The sequence below is a fragment of the Phaenicophaeus curvirostris genome, chromosome 27, assembly GCF_032191515.1.
Source record: "Phaenicophaeus curvirostris isolate KB17595 chromosome 27, BPBGC_Pcur_1.0, whole genome shotgun sequence".
Classification (NCBI taxonomy): Eukaryota; Metazoa; Chordata; class Aves; order Cuculiformes; family Cuculidae; genus Phaenicophaeus; species Phaenicophaeus curvirostris.
In genome coordinates, this window is record NC_091418.1 from 1195517 (window position 1) to 1220192 (window position 24676).

At 44.2% G+C, this 24676-nt stretch overlaps 1 protein-coding gene across 5 annotated transcripts in view; it reads right to left on the bottom strand.

The window, feature by feature from the left end:
* UNC5D (unc-5 netrin receptor D) overlaps positions 1-24676 on the bottom strand; it is a 118175-nt gene that overhangs the window by 33026 nt on the left and 60473 nt on the right. For all 5 annotated transcript variants that reach the window (XM_069877458.1, XM_069877455.1, XM_069877459.1 and 2 more), the window contains exons 3-7: positions 22147-22290; positions 19053-19156; positions 4189-4369; positions 2833-3000; positions 1590-1754 (exon numbers count right to left, since the gene is read on the bottom strand). In XM_069877458.1, coding sequence (XP_069733559.1) covers positions 1590-1754; positions 2833-3000; positions 4189-4369; positions 19053-19156; positions 22147-22290 — 762 coding nt within the window. The remainder of the gene's footprint in view (positions 1-1589; positions 1755-2832; positions 3001-4188; positions 4370-19052; positions 19157-22146; positions 22291-24676) is intronic.

The following is a 24676-nucleotide window of genomic DNA, read 5'->3' on the forward strand; positions in this document are numbered from 1 at the left end:
GCTTGGTTTTATACAAAGCATGTGACAGACAACAATAATAATAGCAGTAATAACAAAAATGCAGCTAATTATTAAATCTAACTATTCCAATGGCCCGTCTATCAAATAATTAGGTGGGAAGGGCTTTCTTTCAATGCTTGCTATTGCGCATCTTCTTCAGCACCTCACCAGAGCTGAAGTGAAGCAGCAGCTGAGAAGCTGTAACGTCACTAGAATCTGGTCTATGAAGAGAGAAACTACATCTCCAGGGTTGCCAATATGACATCTTTTATAGGCACTACATTTAAAAATAGAAAGAATAAATACTCTGGCTGCCCTTTATGTGTATCGCTATCATGATAGGACTGTCACAGAATGCCTTTTCTTTCTTTCCTCCCTTCCCTCCTTTATTTTCTTCTTCTTTTTAAAACTTCATTTCTGAGAGGAAGGTGAATTGGCAACTGGCTCCTTACAGCTTGGAGCTTTTTGCTTTCCACTCCTAGTGATGGTTTTTCGCAGGACCTTTCAGAAGGCAACCTGCTTTCCTTTCCACAGCCAAAACTACTGCATTTGCACCCTCTGGAAAAAGTCAACCCCCCTGTCTCCCACCCCTCTGAGAGCGAGGGAGTTGTCATCCCAGCCCCCTGCGGCTGAAGGAACCTGCACACAAACTTCCCACTAAAGCTGCAGGCTGGACAGATTTAACCCTGAATCCTTATTCAGAGTTCAGTGCGGGTAACCTCGACTGGGGTGAAAGGTTGTTTGTTAAGAGAAAGCAGCCCCGTGCAGAGCTTGTTTTCAGCAACAGTGCAGAACACTGCACGGACGCACTGACCTGTGCAAAGTTCTCCTGGGAGAATTCTACATGGCAGCATTTATTTCCTACTGTGAAAAACAGTCTTATTCTGAGGAACGGAGACACGTTTAAATAAGCTCAAAGCAAACACTGCACTGGTAAGGTGGCCGTGAATCCAAACACCAGTCCCTCCACCTGCATGTACAGTAACATGGATAAAGAGACTTCATATGACCAGCAAGTGAAACTCTTGTTGATACAAGAAGCCACAGAGGGCTTTATCCTTGAATAGTTCCTGAAAAGGTACTCTTGGAATGAGCAATAAATATCCGAGGTAGTCCTGCAAGCACAGCACCAACCTTTCGCATTCTGTGACACCTGAGGACTCGCAAGGATATTGAAGTGATAATTCACCCCTGAGCAGAGGCCAAGGGTCAAGCTCACGGCAACCAGAGATGTTAGGAGTCCTTCACTGGAGGAGTTAATAAAATGTGTGGCCATGACACTCTGGGACACGATTTAGCAGGCACGGTGGTGTTGGGCTGACGGTTGGACTGGATGAACCTTAGGGTCTTTTCCAACCTTAACGATTCTATGATTCTAAGCGTGGGCAACACAAATCCAAAGACTCAGAAACCTCTGTGGATTTCAACCTTGACAGAGGCAACCCTCTGAAAACAATCTGTTTTATTCAGAGCAATATTTCAGCCAGAAGAGTTCTGCTGACCCAGGTGGGTGTGTGGCAGATACTCTGCACTGCTTGGAATTACAGGCCACAGCTCCTAAACACAGTCAAGCACCAATTGTTACTCACCTTGAATGCAAAGCCCTTCCGTGCAGTTCTCCGACTCCTGGCTCAAGCCCTCGCAGTACTTGCCGCCGTTCCTCGGAGGTGGCGCGATACACTCCCGAACTCTCAAGTGCTCGCACTCCGGGCTGCACACTGACCACTCGCTCCACACCTCCCAGTTTCCATCCACTGAATGGGGAGGAAGAAGAAACGGGCATCATCACCCACACCTACGTGGGGCAGTTAAGGGGTCCTACCAAGAACACGTGTTTCATAGCTCTCCTCAGGTCACAGCAAGTGAAACAAAGTCTAGTTCTCAGGATAAATAAACATAATTTTATCAGATGTGAAGCTGAAATCCAGCATTGGCAATCCCTCCTCAAGCGTGCAATGGGGAAGCTTTTAAAACAGCCCCAGTGCACAATATTCTGCAAATACAAGCAATTAAAAATGCAGGAGGAAGCATTCCCATTGCCACCTGGACATTAGCTTCCAATGTTTCAGTCAAATTCTGCCTTAGAACAGGCTGATGTAGAGAGGCCACACATTTTCCTACCAGATAAAATGATGCTGACATCTACACAAAGTGCATCGCTGGCTTTGTAGACTTGTGGCTACAGCCCTGAGTGAGACAGCAGATCAATATGTTGCTTTGCTGATTGTTCTACAGTTGTCTCTGACCCTGAACGAGAAGGGATTCTATAGTTCCCTTTCTTTTCCATGCATAAAACAGAATGAAGAGTAGTCAGATGAACACAGACACAAAGAGAAATAATACTAAATTCTTTAAATCACAGTTCAGAATGTGTCGAAATGCAGTGACCAGGGATGTAACACTGTGCTCTGGGCGTAGCATAAGCTCAATTCCAGAAGGTTAATATACTTGAAAGCAAACTTTTGCAAGCTAAATACTACTTTTAAGTGAAGTTCTCAGCTTAGGTTTCTGCATTTCTCAGTCTCACGTTACCAACATCCCCTCCCCTTTCCCTCTACCCCCACCCACTGACAGGAATTCTCACATGGAACCAGGCGCTGTTTTGTTCTTCAGTATTTAGATGGCACCAGTGTAAGGCAAAGCACTGACAAACCTGGCAGATGAGCCCTACATGAGGCTCAGAGCTGCAGTCCAAACAAGTATTTCCAATTTTCTTTTTGAACTCGGCGGGCTTTTCAAAGCACAACTGTTTACCTGGCATTTCAGACTGAAAGAGCTCTCCCACAAGCGTGACATTTAAAGTGATTCCTTAGCAGGCTGTGACTATCTCACCAGGGCAGAGAGAAGTGCAGGTGATTTTCTGCACCGACATCCCCTCGCAGAACGCTCCTCCGTTGAGCGGGGCAGGGTTGGTACAGGTCCGAGAGCGCTTCTGCCAGCCCCGGCCACACCGCGCGTTGCAGTTCGACCACTCAGTCCACGACGACCACCCTCCATTGACTGCAAAACACAAGCATTTCTGAGGTTGCAGGAGGTGTGCTAAGAGATAGCAAGCAACAAATCCAATCAGATCATTTCATTCAAAGGCAGGATTTTGGTTTTACATTCTACAGGTGAGTTCCAAGCTGAAGCAGGAGCATTGCCGCCTGTAAAGCATCAGGACACAACCACGTGAAGGCCACGGTGTCAGAGACAACAAATGTTTGTTTTGGAAGAGTAATATGCAAAGACTGATACAAAGAGCCTAAGGGAAGAGGAAGCAGGCATCTCAATTCTCACAGAATATGCTTTTCATAGAATCATAGAATAACCAGGTTGGAAAAGACCCACCAGATCATTGAGTCCAACCATTCCCATCAATCACTAACCCATGTCCCTCAGCACCTCGTCCACCCGTCCCTCAAACCCCTCCAGGGAAGGTGACTCAACCCCCTCCCTGGGCAGCCTCTGCCAGTGCCCAATGACCCTTTCTGTGAAAAATTTTTTCCTAATGTCCAGCCTGACCCTCCCCTGGTGGAGCTTGAGGCCATTCCCTCTCGTCCTGTCCCCTGTCCCTTGGGAGAAGAGCCCAGCTCCCTCCTCTCCACAACCTCCTCTCAGGGAGTTGCAGAGAGCAATGAGGTCTCCCCTCAGCCTCCTCTTCTCCAGGCTAAACAACCTGGAAACCATAAACAAGATTCTATTTTATAAGGGTGATACAGGAACGCTCTGCCTCCACCAATAAAACGTCACATACAGCAAGGACCACAGTGAGCAACAGAGGATGGTAATGAAGCACGGTTCTGCTCTTCTCTCTTTTGCTGTGTAACACCTGGATTCACTCGTTAGTGCTGGACACTGCAGTATCACAGATCCTATCAAGGCAGCTCTTTATATACCTCCCTAGGCATGGGCTTTAGGGCTTCCTAAGCAAGCAAGCAAGCAAGGCTCATTTATGTGGTTCAGTTTACAATGGGATCTCCTAAATATCTGGAGCAAGGACTGTTGGTATTGACATAACTTCTGGGAATCCACCATGACAAACCCCTCCTAATTCCAACCATTTTAAAAGCAGGCACAGTCTCAGCCTTGAGCAACAGAACTGAAATTCATCATAACAGGAACGAGGTGAGCCATTTGCTTCAGAGCCAGTTACATGGTAGGAATATAAAGTACACACATCTAAATCTTTCCCTTGTTATCACTGACCGTACACCACCACGGTTGCAGACATGCTCCTCCTCTTGGCCACGATGTTGGCTGCCATGCAGGTGTAGTTCCCAGAGTCCGAGAGCCGTGCCTGCCGAATGATGAGGTTGTGGTCTGCTCTGGTGTCAATGTTCTCATCCAGGTTGGAATCAATGGGCTCCTCATTCTTTAGCCATTCCACCTGGAGAAGAGAAGAACACGGAGTAGGAAAAGCAAAGATGGAAGCAGAAAGCCTGCAATGTTTTATTTCAATGATGATCCGGTGGGTCTCTTCCAACCTGGTGATTCTATGATTCTGTATCATTAATAAACGTCATTCTGATCTTAACTAGAAACATTAAGATAAAAATGAAGCTGGGACGGGATTCCCAAGATACAGATGTTCACAATTAAAGAAGAGAAACCATTCCTGCTCTGAAGACCCTTGAGCTTATAAACAAAGGCACCAAATGAAATGCTAGGACATAATAAAACAACAAATAAAAATACATTAGGATGACACATAATAAGGATTAATTCCACTTTTTTTGAGAGAGAAACAGATAGAAGGACGCAACTGCCTGACATCATACAAAGAGGAAAAGCTATGTCGTCACAGCAGATTCCCTATTTACATAAACATTCTTAAACCAAAGGCCATTAGAGTTTTGTTTTCATGTCCACAAATGCTGTGAAATGTTGCGTACAACATATTTCAAAAGATCTTTCCTAGTTTACCAACCAATACATCTTTGGGTAGACCCAGGAATTATCTGTGAGGCATTTCTCCACTTAAAACATTAAAAAAAAATTAGTCAGGGCATGGTAAGCTGCTGTTAGAGAAGTGAAAAATTAAAAACAGAAGGTGAAACAACAGATTCTATTAAAAAATAAATGTGAGTTATTTTAATAGTTTTTCTAGACCTGGAGGAAGTCTGGCTGTACCCTGAAGTCAAATACCCTTCTCATCTCAGTTCAGATGAATAACCTCGTTTAGGAACTTGCAGAAGGACTTGGAACTTTCTGGTAATGAGCCTATGGATTTGCTAGCTACAGGCACTCATTAGTGCACCGCTCTGCACAGATGGTCAGCAATTTGTAGATTTTCCAGTTTATAAACAAATCTGCAAAAGCTGACCATCAAACCCAATTAGATTTCACGCCAGACAGCGGGTTCCCCTTCCAGGAGCATCAGTCACTTTGGTTGGCGGGGGACGGGAGGTGCGTGATGGACGTAGCCACGGCTTCTCGTGTCCCTGTCCCACTGCAGCCACCTGCGAGCTCCCCTAGAAAAGAATCGGGGTCTGTGGCACCGTGATCCCCCACGGTGACCATGGAATTACACAAAGATTGTTTTACATTGGGCAAAAGAGGTATGACTTGAGTAACACATTATATCTTTCATACCAAAACCAGAATCATAGAATCACCAGGTTGGAAGAGACCCACCGGATCATCGAGTCCAACCATTCCTATCAAACACCTAACAGTTAAAGATTTTAGCTCTACGAACTCTTCTCCTCAAACTGCAGTTAATCAAAGATGGTAACAAAGACAGAACGTCACGAGCAAAGATTGCAGTCAGAGTTCAAGGTGGATCTGCCTGTGGACTCGCTCCAAAAGATCCATCTCCTTCTCAGGATTCCACAACGCAACGTGGGGTCTCACCAGAGCGGAGGAATTCTCTCCCTCGCCCTGCTGGTCCCACTGCTTCAGATGCAGCCCAGGACACGGTTTAATCCATTTACTATTCAACTTCCCTTCTGCCATTAACTTTAATACTAATTATCAGAGGGGGTTTCAGCAAAGAAACTCGGAATGCAATTTAAATGATGGAACAGCAGCACCAGCATCAATCAAGTGACAGAAATTCAATGGCCGCAGCGAGAATTAAACTCTCTTGATGTGCAGCGTAATGACAAACAGTAACGTTCAAAGAGATGACAAACGTGTCTGGTGTCACCGGAGTCCCTTATTTCACAAGAATATAGATATATAAATATATATTTTGCATTTTGACTCTCATCAAGGCAGGGCCTTTGTGGGGTGGTGAGGGGGCACGGGAGGGTCCAGGGTCCTCCTCACTATTGGCTGAGCACTCCAGGCTATTTTTCCTCCAGACAACTTTTCCAGCAGAGAGTTCACGCTGCTCCTCTGCTTACTGAGTCAGGACTGCAAGGCTCGGAGAAGGAAAATCACTTCCATTAATGCAAAGCATTTAAAAGAATGATGATCATGGCGAAGGGAGAACATTAAACAGACGGAACATAAACATGAAAGTGTTGAGAGGGGCGACCAAAAGATGATTTGTAAGCGAGGCCACACGTTGCCTTTTGCATATTTCGAGGCTTGATGACACTGTGAATGCTCATTGCTAATCCCAGCCCCCCACCTCCCTGGAGGAAAAACCAGGCTGCTTCAAATGCATTCCCTGCAGCAGACGAATGTTCTCAGAGATGGAGAACTACGGGATGAATTCACAGAGTAAACTGATAAATTTAAAGGAACCATGGTGACAGAAGGTTGCTGTAACTTGCAGGGATAAAACCTTTGGAAAAATTCAGTGCATACACAAATAAGATGAGAGGAAAAGACTTCAAGTTGCACCAGGGTAGGCTAAGATTAGACATCAGAACAAATTTATTCCCTAAAAGGGTTCTCAGGCCCTGGCAGAGGCTTCCTAGGGAGGTGGTGGTGCCCCCATCCCTGGGGGCATTTAGAAGACAAGCAGATGAGGTGCTCAGGGATGGGGTTTCGTACTGGGCAGGTACGGCTGGACTTGATGATCTCAAAGGTCTCTTCCAACCAAATGATTCTATGACTTTAAATACACATACAGAAAAAAATCAAGCAAAATACCAGCAATAAAGAAACCTCGACTGTCTCCATACTGAAACGAGGCACAGCGCTCCGAATTGCCAGCATGCAACGCCTGAAGACTCCAAACTCATTAGCCCTTAACTCCCCTTGTTTCATCATCACTGGAGGTCACACAGCGCTTGTAACACAATGAAATACATTTCTTTTTAAGAATTAGTCTATCTGTAGATCTTAAATGTTTCTATCTAGAGCTAGTCGTAAAAACTGTGATAATATGCCATAAGTTTATATAAAGATATCTGGTTTATTTCTTCTGAAATTAAATCTGCTCAGAATTAAAATACCCCTATCAATCTCCAGCAAAGGCTAATCACGTAATGATCTACAGCAGAAGCACAGGGGCCGATATGGATTAAGTCAGCTGCTACATATTGGGTGGCAGCAGATGAATTAGCATAATCATAAATTTGTTCCAATTACAGAAAGCAATTATCAAAGACCAGCTTACAGCATTATCAAAGTCAGATCGGTTAAATACACCATATCCCAGGCAGATTACGATGGGAGTTAGCAAACTCCTTTTTTTTGTTAAAAATTACTCTTATCCCAACTCATCCATATTTCTGTCTGCTGGTTACAACATTAAGCCAGCCTGCAGCTTCACATCACAGGAGCTCGACTGCTGTAGCAGCTGAGTGAGGTGAAGGAGCCTCGCTGTGCTTAGTATGTGCAAAATAAATAACGAATGCACATCAGCCTGATCTGTGCACGTATCCAGAAAGATACTACAGACACAGATCTTTCAGTCGCCAGACAGCAAGTCCAGGCACTCCAGGGAACTGCAAAAATCCATGAGAATATTGATGGAGGGAGGAACACAGCTGAGTTAGAGGCTGCAGAGAGGCTCTGGCAAAGGTTGCTATGGTTCCCTTACAACTCTGCCCATAGAATCACAGAACGGTTTGTGTTGGAAAAGACCATAAAAATCATCCGGTTCCAACCCCCCACTGGCTCAGGGGCTCCAAGCCCCATCCAACCTGGCCTTGAACCCCTCCAGGGATGGGGCAGCCACCACTGCTCGGGGCAACCTGGGCCAGGGCCTCCCCACTCTCACAGCAAAACATTTCTCCCCAGGATCTCACCTCAATCTCCCGTCTTTCACCTGAAAGCATTACTCTTTTGTTTGGTTGGTTTAATGTCAAGTTATTATTTAAACCTTGAAGACTAGACGAGTTCAGGTACCGCTTAACGCTCCTAAACGGTTTGATGCACTAAGAGTTCTTCATCAATTGCTCAATCGAATTTACACATCAAGAGCTGGCTGCCCATGGCTGAAATCTTCTATTCTTTCTCGTGTATCTCGTTTGAGACTTTAAAAGAGATTTAACATCCAACAGGAACAATACAACTCGGAGTTCTTTGGGCACACACGATAATTTTGTAGGTCAGAAGACAAGGACCTTGATACTTCTGCTTTTCCATCATCCTACCCTGCCCTTTAAATACATCTGACTTGCTCATGTGGTCAATAACCAGAGTACACATCTATCGAAGTTAATATGGTTAGATTGCCAGCTTCTCTTGAAGAGCGAATCAATTGCTTTCTAGATGTAAGATAAACGCTTCATGATTTTAAGATGGGAAAGGTCAACACCTGACTTATGGCAGCACAAATGTTTCTTATGGCATCGTTGATGTACAGATTTTAAATATTCTTCCTCTCAGATAAAGCAGTAAACACGCCAATATTTGGGTCATTTGGAGAAAATTGTCCTGTCAGTCTCAGAATCACTTAATATTTTAAATGTAAGTACAACACACTCGTGTTTAGAAAGCATGATAGAGAAAACAATAATAAATAGGTGTACTGCTGCTCCTGAGACTAGATAATTACAATAACTACTACTCTCTTCCCCAAGATCATCCGCATCCCCCACAGTGTGGCTACTTTTGCTGTTGCCCATGAAGACAATTAATTCAATATAATTAATAGAGAAGACATCTCTACTTGAGCTCTTACCTCCCTATGAACAAAAATAACACTGTTTATATATATAAGAACTAGGCAATATCATACTTTCCTCTCTAGAATCTAACTTCGCATTAAAAAAAAAGGAAGAAAAAGGCCAAGAAGTTCTAAAACTCAGACCATCTGATTTCTAGCTGAAAATTTTGTTGACTGGAGAAGACAATCTGCTTGAAGACGATTTATTTTCTACAAAAAAAGGCTCCTTTTAAATGAAAATGCCTGCAATGGGTTCTTCTCTGAATTACCAGTAACAGCAGGGATATCGGGCTTCTGCCACTGTCTCCATCGACTCTGGAGCAAGCCCAGGGCGACTGCACCGCTCTGCTAACGTTGACTTTTATGAATATTCCCCCCACGCTAATCGGCTCAGGCCTCTGGCTAGAAAAAGTTCTTTCTACCTTATCATTGATTTAGGTCTCATAGTCCCCACTCTTTAAATGCCTTATTTCAAATGGCTTTTTCAGATCTATAATGTTTAGTGGAAGAGAGCGAGATACATTCAATTCCTTTCAGATCTAGCACCAAGCTCCTGTTTCTAAGAATTCAAGTGTGTCTGAGCTTGAGAAATCTTCCTTTGGGTTGCAGTTAGAATGGATGAGCACAGGCTGGGCAAGCGCTCTAATTCCAGTGATGCATTAAAACGACGGCATCCCTTGGTTACAGCTCTATTTTGCTTTCCACCCTAGGACTCTAACAAATAAGTAGGCAAAGCCTCCATCAGTGTAAATCATTGCGGGAGATTAATAAAAAATAAAAGCCAGTTTGCTGGATACAAACCTTTCATATCTACCTCTACGATCACAGAGTTGTTTTATCAACACAATCAAAAAGCATTAATCTGCCTTGCTAGGAGGCTATCGCTGGCAGCACACAAGATGCAGGTCAACGGCACCTGCTGCATTTCTTTAAATTAAGCCACGGAGGGAATACTGTTACCGGATCGTTTAATCACAGCGCTGTCAGACCGTTCTGGTAAGCATGTTTTTTCTTCATTAGATTGAATGTATAATCTCATTACATAAATCTGACACACTGACGAACTCATCAATCAGCCGGAGCTTTTGTTGGCTACGCTGGGGAAAGCAGCTCGGGACTTTTCTCTTTGAAGAGATGCGTTCAGTGTTGCAAGAGAGATCACCTGAAAACCCAAGTGCTGCATGCTGCTGATGCATGTTTTCTTTCTTATTATTTCACTTTATGTGGCATGCAGAAAGTGCATTTGCTACACAAACCTCCGAGAGCAAGGGGAGCCAGGAGAGAGGATCTTCACTCCATGCACCATGGCTTGTGTCCAGTTAGCAACAAAGTGAGCATTTTTGTTCACGCGCTCTAAAACCACAACGAAAAATTCATATTGCTGAAAAATCCAGAGGAGGAAAAAGGCTAACATGGGAGGGGGTGAGTCAAAACTAAATTAGAACATGCTTTTGAATAAGTATAATGGGAAAGGTGACAGCCTGTAGGTATATCTCAATTTATAATGCTAGAGGTGGGCAAGGATTGACTCAGACGTGCTATTTTAAAACACTGTTATAAAGATAAATTGCTGTAACATGCCATTACTAATGGTACATTGTCTGATTATTAAAAGATATAATCAGATCCCCAAATAAGTTTATCTTTATTCGATTTTTGGAAGAATAAATGTCTAGCATTAATTGGAAAATTGTTTTTCACCCCCATGCAAAAATTTTGAGTGAATCAACATTAACAAATAAAAGGGGTCTTATGTGGGTTCACATGGTTGATTTCCAGTGGGGCAGTGCACACAAATGATTTGTCTGATGGGAATGAAAAGGCTGCAGTGGCTTCCAGCTGAAAGCAGAGATCTCCACTGCGACTTGGTAGAGTTCTGCACACGCCTGGTAAAGTTCAAACCACGCTGAACACCCCTGAGCTGGATTTCCAAGATATATCATAGAACACACCTGCTGGAACCTAATTATCCTTTCACTAAACGATAAGCGCATCTCAGAAGCTGAGTTTCCACATCAGTATATTGGCTATTTTTTCCATGTGGCAGACGCACCAGTGATGAATGACAGGTCCAGGCAAAGAGGCTGCATCAGAAACACAGGTGTGAAAACTAAACCTAAGTGACAGACGTTTTCCAGAATGAGAACAAGGGCTGATCTAACCGAATAAACAGGTTAGTTTTATGCAGATCTGCTACGATCTGTGACTCCCCAAGAATGCTCCCATATAATGCAAAGTATTTTGTACACGAGGTTACTGACATCGGCAGGTCTTTTATGATGAGGCTGAAGAACTGGCAGCAACACCGAACACGTGAAAAATGCTCAGGGCATCCCTACAAGAAGCTACTTAGAAATTCCTCTTGACTCAAATACTCAAAAGGCATTATTTTACCTGCCTATCTCTCTTTGTTAACATCGCAGTTTACAACACTGTAAAACAGAGTCTTCAAACTTATATGTAGAGGCTCAATAGTCGACTGGGTGCAACTCCCGCAGCACACCTGGCTGACCCCGTTTGCTCATTCAGCTCTGGTTTAGAAAGGCTGCTTGTTTGCCTGTCAGCTGTCTGCAGTGGGAAAAATGACAAACAGAAGGAAAAAAAAAGCATCTCCTGAGCTCTCTGTAACATTTCAGAGATGTCCAAAAAGGAGCATACAAAATACAGCCAGTTCCATGTTAAATAGAGTAGCAATTAAATAAATAATAAGAAAAAAAGGGATCATAATGAAGCAAAAGGTTTTCAGCTGAAAGAGAGGAGATTAAGATGAGATCTTGGGAGGAAATGTTTTGCTGTGAGGGTGAGGAGGCCCTGGCCCAGGCTGCCCAGAGCAGGGGTGGCTGCCCCATCCCTGGAGGGGTTCCAGGCCAGGTTGGATGGGGCTTGGAGCCCCTGATCCAGTGGGAGGTGTCCCTGCCCATGGCAGGGGTGGGACTGGATGGGCTTGGAGGTCCCTTCCGACCCAACTGCTTGGTGATTCCATGATAACAAAAATAACCTCACCATCAACCCAAGCCACACAAGCAGATCTCTCAATGTATGCAACTGGCTGTGCTGCCCTGAGATATACACAGCTAACAAAACCCACTAAAATGGCTGTAACATATGTAAAACACTACAAGTTCTGTACAAAACCACATCCTTTTTATTCCCCACTTAAATGGAGTGACCGTGAAATCTAAGGCTTTTTCTTTCAGCATACTGAACAGGAGCATTTAAGTGGATTTTACAAGCATGATAATCACAAGACTTTTTTGCCTCTGAAACCTGCTCTTTGTTTGAACCTCCACAGAGCAGTCCTGCAGGCACCGCGCTGCGTACAGCACAGCTGCTGCTAGAACACCTCATCCACGGATCCAGGCTGAGTGAAAATAAAAGGTTCAGGGCACTGGAGATCAAGTAACTCAGGAAAAAAAAAACAGACAGGTATCCATGAAGCAGACATTCCTCTCAAAGGAGACAGGTGGTAACAGGCAAGAAATGAATACCAGATTAAACCAGAGATGAAAGAGCATATAAAATAAACTCAAACCTCAAGTCCTGCTTTTTGTGTTGTCCATGGTTCTGTGAGTAAGTCACAGGCTTAGCGAGGTTTTAATTGAGCAGATGCATATTGAGTAAAGAAGCCCTACATGTAATCTATGAGGCCAGGCTGAGGGAGCTGGGGTTGTTCAGCCTGGAGAAGAGAAGGCTCCAGGGAGACCTTAGAGCAGCTTCCAGTGCTGGAAGGAGGCTCCAGGAAAGCTGGGGAGGGGCTCTGGATCAGGGAGGGAAGAGATAAGACGAGGGGGTAGGGTTTTCAGCTGAATGATGGGAGAGTGAGATGGTGACACCTCCCAGTGGATCAGGGGGCTCCAAGCCCCATCCAAGCTGGCCTGGAACACCTCCAGCAAATTCTCCACATGAACAGTTGGGAATAATACTCCAGTAGAAGGGTGAAGATCTACAGTGTAGGAGAACATCCCCTCTGGCAGAGGGAGGGTGCCTTAGAGACCTCAGAGTATTGACGGCATCAACCAACCACAGGAAGAGTCAGGAGTTCTGAAATGCTGAAACCTACTTCTATTGCTAACCGAGTTTGCATAATTCCTTCACAAAGCAAAAGGAATTTATTCCACTGTCCCAAATTCAATGCCATCTAATGTTGTCCAGGTTAACTAATAAATTCTTCACAGCTTCACATAACTTTATGATTTTGAAAACGTGAACGTTGAAGCAGTGGTTGCTTCAGAGTAAAACCAGTCTGCAGGAAGAGCTTACACATAGATAAAGAATCATTGAGCCATATTGCACAGACCTCAGCTCGGTCTTGGAAGTGAAATGTCTTTGGTGAAAAATGAAACACATTTATTGCATTTGTAACTGATGTGCCTTAAAAGCAAAGTAAATATTGATATTCCAGACACAAGACCCAAGATCTATAACTGTATAACTGTATAAAATGCGAGCTGTTTGCATTTAGTAATCATACTCTGTTTTCTATAACCAGAAACAAGATTCATTGAAGACTATAATTCACCGGCCTTTTTTGCCATAGTGTTTTACTACAATACCATTATCCTGCCATATTACATTTTACTGTATGTGTACAAGGCCCATAAATACCCGAGCCTATGTAAAACAGGCAGCAACGACTCATGCTACTTTTGGAATACTTGCAGCTTTTGAATTTTATGTGGGTTTCACATTTTGTTGATGTGTTTGCGATGGAATATGTGCTGCCCAGAAGAGAAATGATTTTACATTTGCATTAAAAGCTACAGCGGTAAATAAACCATCAGGACCCATGCAGATTTTCACTGGAACAGCTACAGCAGTACATTAAAATGTCGAGATCCGTGTTAAAGAGTTGAAAGAGTAGCACTGGATACAGCGTATTTAAAATTTAAACGTATGCATATCCTAAATGATAAAGATACTTTTGAGTATTCCACAAGCCTCTGCAGAGCCCTCAACCCAAGCTTACACTCATAAGCGACAGTTTAGCACAACGGCTGCCCTCTTATTACAAAAATACCCCCCAAATCAGGCAGTAGACGTAGACACAGCTGCAAGTTGCTACTAATGCTCAAACACGATGGGCAGAGTTGAGCAAGCTGAGATTGGGTTTGTTTTGTCGCTTCAATACGAAGGGACTGGCATTTCTAAGAAATAACAGAAATCTCCAGTAACTACCAAAGGCGACACAATTCATTGAACTCACCACGTGTGTTTCAAGGGCCGTTTGGGAAGGTGCTCCGTTTCACAGGAACAGCAGTCTCACACCTTTCTTAAACTTAAAACATACTCTGTTCACATTAAGCCCAGGTCTCAAGGTGACAGAAGGTCCTTCTGATGGCCAATTTCAGTACAGAATGTAGAAGCTCGCTATCCACTTAAAGAAACATTTTAAAGCCTGATTATCAAAGTCCACTGAATTAAGCACGAAAAATCTATGACAGATTGAGAAATTCAAAGCCCTTTTGCCCCTGGTGGAAGATTCAGCAGTAACGTGCCTCCAACATACCGCAATGCCTGCTCCAAAAGATTAGTAGCTACAAAAGCAAGCACTTTTTTTTTTTGCTCTTGTACCAAAAATAATTAATACTTTGCTCTCTGAGGCACTAATAAAGTAGAACATACAGAAGAGATTATCTTAAATTTAATTAATGTATATTGATTATTTTCCAAATTACAGTTCAAGACTGGTGTAACAGCAGTCACCAAACACAACACCATGACTATCAAGAACCAGACAGCAAGAAGGAATTCCTGTCAGTGAACTAGAGAGGAGGGTATAATTTATTCTGTTTGCTGACTTGGCTGCAAACCACCAGGATCTATTAGTCTCATCAATTCCAGATGCTGCACCTAAGCGGGTACAGAGCTGCAGGAAACGACAGAATCCAGTTGTGTGCATTCCTCACTTTGAAAGTAAATGATTGTGTCACTTGGAAGCAGTGACTCCAGCGCTCAGTATGTTCTTAAAATTAATAGAAAGGAAAATATCCTTTGGCAAGAGCACAGGGAAACACGAAGGTACGATTAGGGTTACCAACCTGCCAGCATTATGGATATGAAATCTTACCAAAGTCGCTTTATATAGCAAAGGTAATAGGTACGAACGGCACTACATCATGTTAATGGCTGGACTGTAATACATAGGAAATGAAAGTACAACATGTATTTCTCAAGGATGAGAGTTTAATACTTATTTAGAAATCACAGTTGTGTTTCGCTCTGAAGCTGCGATTTGTAAAGCAGCTCGGTGACCCGGCCGGGCTGGCTTAGGGACCCCAATGTTTTTAACTCCTTTAAACACCTCTGTAAACCTACATGCAAAGGGTTACAGAACCTTAGATAATACGGTAGTATCTGAAACTCTTATCATCAAACTACACATGGCATCAAGAACAAAATCCCAGTGGAGTTTCCCAGCCCTGCAAACTGAATCACGCAAATGCTGGTTTACATCCACCAGGGCCCCAGGGGAAGCCAGCTTTGTGCTGAAGGTGAACAAAAGATAAAGGATCTAAAACACTATATGTTTTAGAGAAGAATTATTTAAAGGCAGAAGGAGGAGAGGAGAAAGTATTAAACAGAACGGAGGAGAGACTGAAAATGCTAATGCTCAGCGTACACACAAAGAGCAGCGAGTTCTTTGAATGCAGCAAGGAGACTCTGTTCCTGATGTCTTCCTTCCCCAACCCCAAACCCCAAGATTTGCAAGGAACTGAGAACACAGACCAGAGAAAAAACTATTTAAAGAAAGACTAAAAGGTCAGCTGAGAAGATAAGGAAAGAACATGTCAGGAAATTCACTTCCGAAGAAGTATAGGAGAAGAAACTACATATTGTACACTATAAAACAGAGTACTGCCCAAAGAACATGAGAATTAAATGAACAGAGAGCAAAATCAATCTACGCCATTTGTTGAGTGAAGCTCTGACTTCAGCTTATTCCCACTTGCATGATCCCAAGGCAGACTGCACAATTCCCTCTTGATAAACCATTTTCCAGGACCGGGATGAAGGCAGGAAAAATGCATGAGAACTTGAGAAGCGGTGGTGGGGAAGCAAACAGAGAGACTCCCCAACTCCAGCAGGCTCTAGGCAACCCATTCTCTCGTCTTTCAAATGGGCTAGTGTCATTTTTTCCAGGTTGAACTATAGCCATTCTTAAATTTCTAAGACCCTGCCGAAAGCAGAATGTAGAGGGTATTTTATGCAAGGCTACTGGTTAAGGATACGCTCTAAAAATCACCCAAAACCAGCTGAGGCAGTCGTACACACGGCTGGCTGCCCACTAGGACACAAATTGGCTGGAGGTGTTCAAGGCCAGGTTGGATGGGGCTTGGAGCAACCTGGCGCGGTGGAAAGTGTCCACGGCATCATCCATCCCTGAGATCCAAGCCCAAGGTGCCCAGCTGGCAGCCTAAGAAAAATGACCAGCAGACAAGGACTCATCACAGCTCAGCCGACGCCGACACTCCTCAACAACTGCCTCTCTGCACACACTCCAAACTAAATGAGGCCCCTGTTGTACACAATTAATAAACGTATCTATGGGGAGAATCTGTTGTGGGGATTGAAAGCCAGAATTGCCTCTTCCCTAGGCCAACTTTGCATCAATAGTGAAAGAAATGGCTCCGGTCCCATTAAGCCACTGCCAGCAGACACTCTGTTATATTTAAATCAACATTTGCCGCAGCAAGGGATTTTCAGATGCTCTACTTAAACGCTGGATTTTCTTTTTTATTTTGAAGTTTAACTCATAAAAAACTGGATTTATTTGGGTTGGGTGCTGATGCCTGCAAGCACAGCTGCTCATCAGCTCTGGTTTGCTTGCCATGTGTATGCATGAGAAGAGTATTTAAAATCTTTTCCCAGCCTGCCTGATGTCAGGAGTTGGGTTTTCGTACTCTCCTCCTGCTGTGGCAACGCACCCAGAATGCCCCAAACCCTCAGCAACCTCCCAGAGTGGAGATGTACAGAATTTTCCTGCGCTGCCTTCTGCAAAGAGGCAGGGTCTGGAGGTGGGAAACCTGCTAACAGAGGCTGCAGAGAAAGAAATCAGGGTGGACTACTTGTGGGATGAAGACAGCTCTCCTGGATCTGCACAGAAACTGAAAGGCAGCACATTCTGTGTGCCATGATGCTCCAAGAGACGGCACCTGGTACTGCCAACATTTAGAATCATAGAATGTTTTCAGTTGGAAGGGATGTCAAACCTCCCCGGTTCCAACCCCAACAGGTTGACCAACAGGGACACGGGATCAGGGGCTCCAAGCCCCATCTAGCCTGGCCTCGAACCCCTCCAGGGATGGGGCAGCCACCCCTGCTCTGGGCAACCTGGGCCAGGGCCTCCCCACCCTCACAGCAAAACATTTCTTCTCAATATCTCATCTCAATCCCCCCTCCTTCGGCTGAAAACCACTCCCTCTAACACGCCTGGGAAATGCTGACTCGTTTACTATGAAAACCTCTGCCTACAAAGACCTGCTGGGATCCACTCGCCCTATTGTAAACATGGAAATATTAGCAGGGGCTAATGTCACTTTGGTGAAAATATCTAAGGATTGACTAGAAATGTGAAGAGGAACAGCGGGAAAGGCACCTATGATGTCAGTCATCACTAAAAAATATCCCTGCTTTCTCCTTCTTATGGGACTAACGACAGGATTTTTAAGCTGTAGTGGAGATTTAGAACATTTACTTTTAATGCTTCCATCCTTAGACTTAAGAAATCTTCAGCACCTCTGAGCTGCAGAGATGAAGATTTATATTCTTGATAATGGGGCAGGCTCACATAAATAATTGAGCTGATCTTAAATTTCATTCCAGTTGTGAAGTGTCTGGCTCTTACGGAGCCGCACTGCGTGACGAGAGGCTTGACTAGAGCAGTCACTCACAGCCCCTGCCAGAAATAAATCGCTGGATTGACTGGTGACTCCCACAAGCCCAGGAAACGTGCGCTCTACAGGAAGATAATGTTCCTGAACTTCGGCACCCAGTGGAACAATCAAAACCTTCCCAAGGGATTCAGACAGATATTGGCACGGGAACATGAATGGGGTTGGAATCTCCCATCCATTCTGTTTTCAGTTTGCATTTCCAGGTCTGCACAGAGTATGGATTAAGCAAACAAAACCCAACAATGACACAATTAGCATCTATTTTGCATCTAATGAAACAGAAGATGAGCTTCTTTGTCCGGAGTTATTTCAAGCCTTATGTTGTCATCGAGGGCTTCATCCAAGCTCTAATGAAACAAATTCTTGGATCAGAACCATAGATTTGTTGCCAGCCCTGGGTTTTGAAGCCTTCTACGCTTCTCAGTATCGACATAACAATTATTGAGCAAGACTTACCGGCTACCTCAGTCATTTCTCATCCACATCTTTAACAGGACAAGTCCTCTTTAACTTGAAAACATCAGAAGAGTTTATAACCTCAGCTTACTGCCACAGAGCAGAGCCGTTACTGATCTGAATCTGCCACCCAGCTTCTAATGACAATGAATTATTTCCAGTAGACGGTTTACCTTGACAAGCACAGAATTAGCCTTCTATCCTGAGCCTTTATGTGAAATTTTATTGTCCAAAGCAAATATGACCTGTTCAGATTTATGGGCTTTATTAGCGGCAATAACAATTTTACAGTCAACATCAGTAAAATCAGGGTTTATTGAGAACTCTACAATTTTTATCTGTAGAAAGCAATTAAAATGTCAGGTTTTCATTGGAAAGATTTCCTTACTTTATACTTACTGATATCCTGATTAATTGTTGACTATAAAGCAGTGTAGTTCAAATAATTCTAAAATTCTCAGTAAATTTTCAACAGGGTTGACTGAGAATCACCATTATTTTCCCCTGAAACTTGAATTCTGGTTTCTGTCAAAAAGCCATACTTTTAAAAAAATTTGTAAAATCAAAAAATATGTATTTAAATCATTCCATGATAGAATACTGTAATGAACACTGGACCTCGCAAAACACACAGGAGCAAAGCCCTTTTTGCTCCTCTCCTCACTCCTCCCCAGCCCAGGAGGCATCAGCCACCAGCACCAAAGCCTCACCTCGGCAGCAGGGACTCCCTCGGGGGGCCGGCAATGCAGGACGATCATCCCTTCAATAGGAACCTCCTTCCCTTGGGGGTCTTGCTCAAAGTTTTTCCGTAAATCTGCAGAGTTTAATGCAAGAATTCATTATTCCTCCAAAAGCCATTCCCTCCCAAACAATACTGTGTAGGAAACAACATGGTTTTGCCATGTGTTGCGTAAAGCAGCAGACTACTGAGCGCTACTAATTCTTCCCCAGATGAGAGGCAGAGACGTTCTATCAACTTGGGTTGTGGTTCCATTTCTCGACCTTTAAGAAACGACCTGTGTGTGACTGCAGAGACTTTTGGAACCCACAAACCCCACCGTTCTGGTCGTGCATCCAATCTCTCAAGCCACGGCCTCTCCAAAAGGAGACTCTCACGCGGCGCTGAGAGCAATGTGGGTCAGTTGGGGTGCTGGAAGAACCAACTGACTGAACACACGACCGGGTGGACAACCTCTCTAGGATGTGCCACTTGTGATGAGTGCCAGGGTATGAGACAACGTGTTCTAAGCTGGATGCTTTGTTTAGATTGCCTACGTACTGTGAGCTGTAGGGAACGGAAGGGAAGGAGTGAGAGCAATTCCACGCATCCCAAACTGGCTCGGTAGAAGGCTACTTTATTTCAGGTATCGCGGCCAAGCTCATAATTCAGGATAAGAACCAGGGTGCACTGCCTGCAAGTCACGCTGACGTGGCTGCAGCGCTCCCGTGTACGAGTGCCTGGGTAAAAGCAGAGCAGACACAAAGGAAACTTGTACTCCAGGACCCCAACCTGACCCAACACCCATGAATATGCACAGCTCTGCTTGCCATGAACTGAAAACAAACCCGAAGGAATGCTACTTATACCACACGCTTTGAGAGTTCGGATGTTTCCATTAGACATACTCGTTTTTCTTCAGTGTCTCGGATTCCACAGTGTGGATTTACTGATTTAATTTTCTCCATTGCTTACACTTCATGAAATACACCCTCTTGGCCAGCAGTGGCTCTGAATCAGTTCCACTTCAATATATTTTATAAAGTACATTAAGACTTATTTCAGCAAGGCGGTCACTGGAGAAAGATGCACACAGCACATGCATTCTCCTTTTTATGAGTCTTTGTTAATGTTGATATTTTTTCATGCAGATAACCAATATCTTTTCCAACACCCTATTTAAAAAGCCATACATTAACAGTCAGGCTGCAGTTGTGCCTATAAATGCCTTAATTAAGATGAAAAGTGGAGTAAGATCCATCTTCTCATTTTCTCTGCATTCCACACTATCATAAAGAAATACATACCTGCCTTTTCAGAGAAATATGAAGTGCTGTAGTGATCTGGACTTGACTCACTATTCAGAAAAGGGAAGGAAAGAAACAAAAAGTCGGCACTACCACAGCCTGCACTGCAGTGATGGGAGCAGTGATGGGCTCTGCGTGCTGTCTCAAACTGGACCTACACATTCACACCTCTGCTCCTCTGCAAGGCACTCCCTAAGTCAGAAATCCATTTCCCAAATGAAGTTGCCGGGTTGTCCATCTCTGACAGGACGACACAGGTCAATGAGGGGGCGGGTCCTGGAAGCTCACTGGGGTCTGTTTCTACACATCTGCTGGCAGTGACGTGTTTTTTCCATCTGGACTAACATCCCATCCTCTCTGCGCTCAAGAACCGTGTTCTTTTTATCACTTCCAGTCAAAGCAGCACAGCAAAGGCCAGTAGAGGAACACAGAGGAACACTGTCCATCGCATAAAGCAGAAGGACGAGTACTCTCTGGAGTGCCTGCTCGGTCAACGCGATACCTGCAGGTACTAGTGGCAGCTGGGGTCATGGTCTGCAGAACTGTTATTACAGTGATGGGTTTAAAAGTGCCACCACACGGCTCCACCTACTTCTGCTCACGCTGATTTTTACTCGTATTGCCATATTACAGGGTTGGGAAATCACAGTGCAGAGAAAAGTCAATAAAAATTCAATTCAGAATAATAGTCCTTCGCAGCCTAGCGATACAGGGGAATTATTAGCTCATTCAGTGTTATGACAGTTAATGCAGTGAAATAAAAAATTGAATTTACACATATTTACACATTCTAACCACATCAGCCAACAAAAAAAAAAAATCTGTCATTTATAAAATCAAGGAGTTGTTACACTGCCCTATTACTGATCTCAAATGTTTCTTTTGAGTTATCTTGTTAAAAGAGCATAATCTTGAATAAAAAGATTGATCAAGAATTGATAGAACTCTACCTGATTAAGTCACCATTCAGAGTTTCTTGCTTGAACCACCCCAACCTGTTCCTCCTGCCCCTCATCTCCTCTCAAGGATCATTTCTCCAAGCTCTTTGCAGCTTGTTACCATCATTACTAGGTCTTTAAAAGACCTGAAGCAGTGATTTAAAGGAAAAGGGTTCACAATGGATTGGGGGAAAAGTAATTTCCTTTATTTTCTGCTGGCAGCGCTGCTGCAAAGGATGGTTTCAGGCTCCCATTTTGTTAGAACAATGCAGCAGATCTAACTGTGAGGTAAAAACTGGAAGAGGCTTTGAGAATCTCCACAGTCTCGCAGTAACAACTGTATTTGGGCTCTGTCTCTTTTGTCCCTCTTGCTACAATGGCATTTATTGCATTTTCCATTCTTTGTGCCTTTCAGCTGTTTATCTGTTGTCGGGGAGCTGTAACATTGCAGTGTACTAGTTCAGGTAAGAAGAACGGAGGTAAACTGAACGCTTCCTATCTGGGGACAACAGTTGTCACTGTATTATAAAATCTGGAATGAGTCTTCTACGCTAAAAGAGACTGAACCAATCAACCCCCTCTTGCCCCATAACTCTTAATTAATCTACAGCGTTGCCATTTAAAACTTAACATTGGTCAGCCTACAAGACCAGAGTTATTCCCTCCATTTCAAGTAGGAAGCAATCCATCCCCATCCTGCTCTCGTAACCTCCGGTCACAACCAGGACAGCAAGACAGAACAATTCTACCAGCCAGCAGCTCCATTTCTATTCAGCCTTAGAAGAACAGTACATTTCCATACCTCATAAAACCTAGAACAGCAGAACATGATTCTACTCACAAGCTATGCGGACAGATGCCTTCCTGCTCTTGGAGGTCCCTAGGTGGCTCCATGCAACACATTGACACCAGTAATCTTCTGGCCCATGGAAATCTTCCACCTGCTGCCTCGTCACGTTGATGAACACCTCCCGAACTTTGAGTCCTGGAGGAGAAAAGACACAGAAAATGAGCTGATACAGGCTATCTGACTCGGGCATGGGATGTTTGCCCTATCTGTGACTCCCTTTGCATAACAACCTTGGGGAGAGGAAATACAATCCGAACCTAGGCTGAAAGGCTGTAAGAATCATTTGGAAGAGCTCATCAGAAAACCATTAATTTGAAAATAGAAAACAATCATGCCTACTACTTTCTCCTTCCTCCTCCTGCGCAGTCCCAAGGCACATATTTTCCCTTCACTGGAAATGAATGAAAACTCAGTCTTAAAATATTTCATGCCTGTGAAGTTTATAAAGCAGCAAGAAATTTCTAAACCTGAACTCCATAAAAATTGGCTTCCACTTAATCTCAGGCATCATTAACAGCTGGGTATTTCACTTGGAAAGGCACTCGGAAGTCAACACATTCCTTTGGTAAACAGGAGCCAGAAGGCCCACTGGGGATGCTCAGGAAGCGGGGTGGGGGGTCAGACAGGCTTTAAATACTATGAAGCAGTGCAAATATTGGGCTGCTTTTCCAGCAAAAGGCAAAGGGGATCTTTACTTCTTTTCATTCGGGTTGTTGGGCTTCCCATTTTTCACAATGGTACCTGAAGGCATGGAGAAACCTGCAGCAGCTTCCTAAGCTGCCTCAATCATCATTTCAGTCACTCAAATATTTATTGACTCTGTAATAAACAAACAGAGGTTTCCTAGTTGAATTTTTAAAAAAAAACCGTGTTGATGCATTTTTCAGCAAAACTGTTTACAAAGCGTCCCTGTATTTTCATCAAGCCCTTAGGAAGCAGAGATGGCACACGGAGCTCGGCAGTTCTGTCAGACACTCCTGACACAACTGACGGAAAACGCATGATGAAAACGCACCGCCTCAATTTGAACATCCAAGCTCCTCCGACAGCGATGAATTCTGCATTCTCAGTCTAAAACCTTTTTGTAGAGTGGTCTTTATGGGTCAGTGATAAGAGCAGGTACTGAAGTTCCATCAGAGAACAGCAGAGTGTTGGTGACACGGCCTCAGTTGCTGGAAGATGTGGCACCCATCATGCTATCCGACACTGACAGTCACACACCTTCTTGCTACTCACCTCCTCATCAAGCCGCGCGCAGGCCCTCACGGATCTCAATCAAAGCTACAAAGCATCTCAAAGCTCCACCAGAGCCTCCACATCAAAGCTAATTTACAGCCATGTCCAACAGGACTGCAGCCCATCTGTTTAAAGACCTCTTCGACAAAGGCGTGAGACGATTAAGTCCTTGACAAACACTGACCTTTCCAAGATGGGCTGTCACCAGTTAGGAATCACTCATCCAGCACAGAATTAGCTGACAGGCATTCTTTGCAGCCACGTACATCACATCTGCCTGTGTGACAGTGCTGCCCGTAAACACAGAGTTGCTCTGTACGGCACCGTGAAGGCACAGCCTCTCGCTGTGGCCGAGTATCTCCAGCTATCCTTCCATCCCATGACCAGCTTATTCCCCCCGTGACCTCTAAGCAGCATCTTCCTGGAGAGGAGAATCCTCTCCATCATCTCCATTACCTGCAGCCTTGCTGACAGCGCTGCCGCTCCCCCACTGCTCTGGGCACTGAACTCTCACAGTGTCTGAGTGACTCCAGGAAGGTTGGGGAGCAGCAGATTGAAACAAGGCTATGAGAACTGCATTTCACGTGGCTTACTGGGGCACCCATGCTGATGACAGAACCTTTACTGATGCCAAACAACAAAATCATCACACAATGATGTATTTTTTGAGAAACAGAAGCCATTTATACACTCACTAGTACTGTAAAAACCTGAACGGTCGTGTCAGAGAACACAGGCACGTAGAGCTTCAGAGTTATTAAGGTAGAATATTCTCCAGTCCAGCTCTTCCATTATTTAATCCATCTGGAATTACTGGCCCAGGTTGCCCAGAGCAGGGGTGGCTGCCCCATCCCAGGAGGGGTTCAAGGCCAGGTTGGATGGGGCTTGGAGCCCCTGATCCAGTGGGAGGTGTCCCTGCCCATGGCAGGGGTGGGACTGGATGGGCTTCGAGGTCCCTTCCAACCCAAACCAATACATCGGCCTCTATTTTCTAAAGCAACATTTAATGTGGCTTGAAACAGGCAAACAAACAGCACACGCTTTTGAGAAGCTGGTACTTCAGCGTTTTGGGAATGGGACAGGTAGGAATTCAGGTCCCTTTCAAAGTCTCCCAATTTGCTAATAGTTAAAATAAATGCCTCTGAAAGAGCAGAACTGCAGAATTGTTGAGGCTGGAAGGGAGCTCTGGAGAACACACAGCCTTTGGGGAAAGTTATGTTTTGTTTATGGAGAAATTACACCTACCTCCATTTGTTTTAGGAACAACTACAGAAAGAAAACCTAT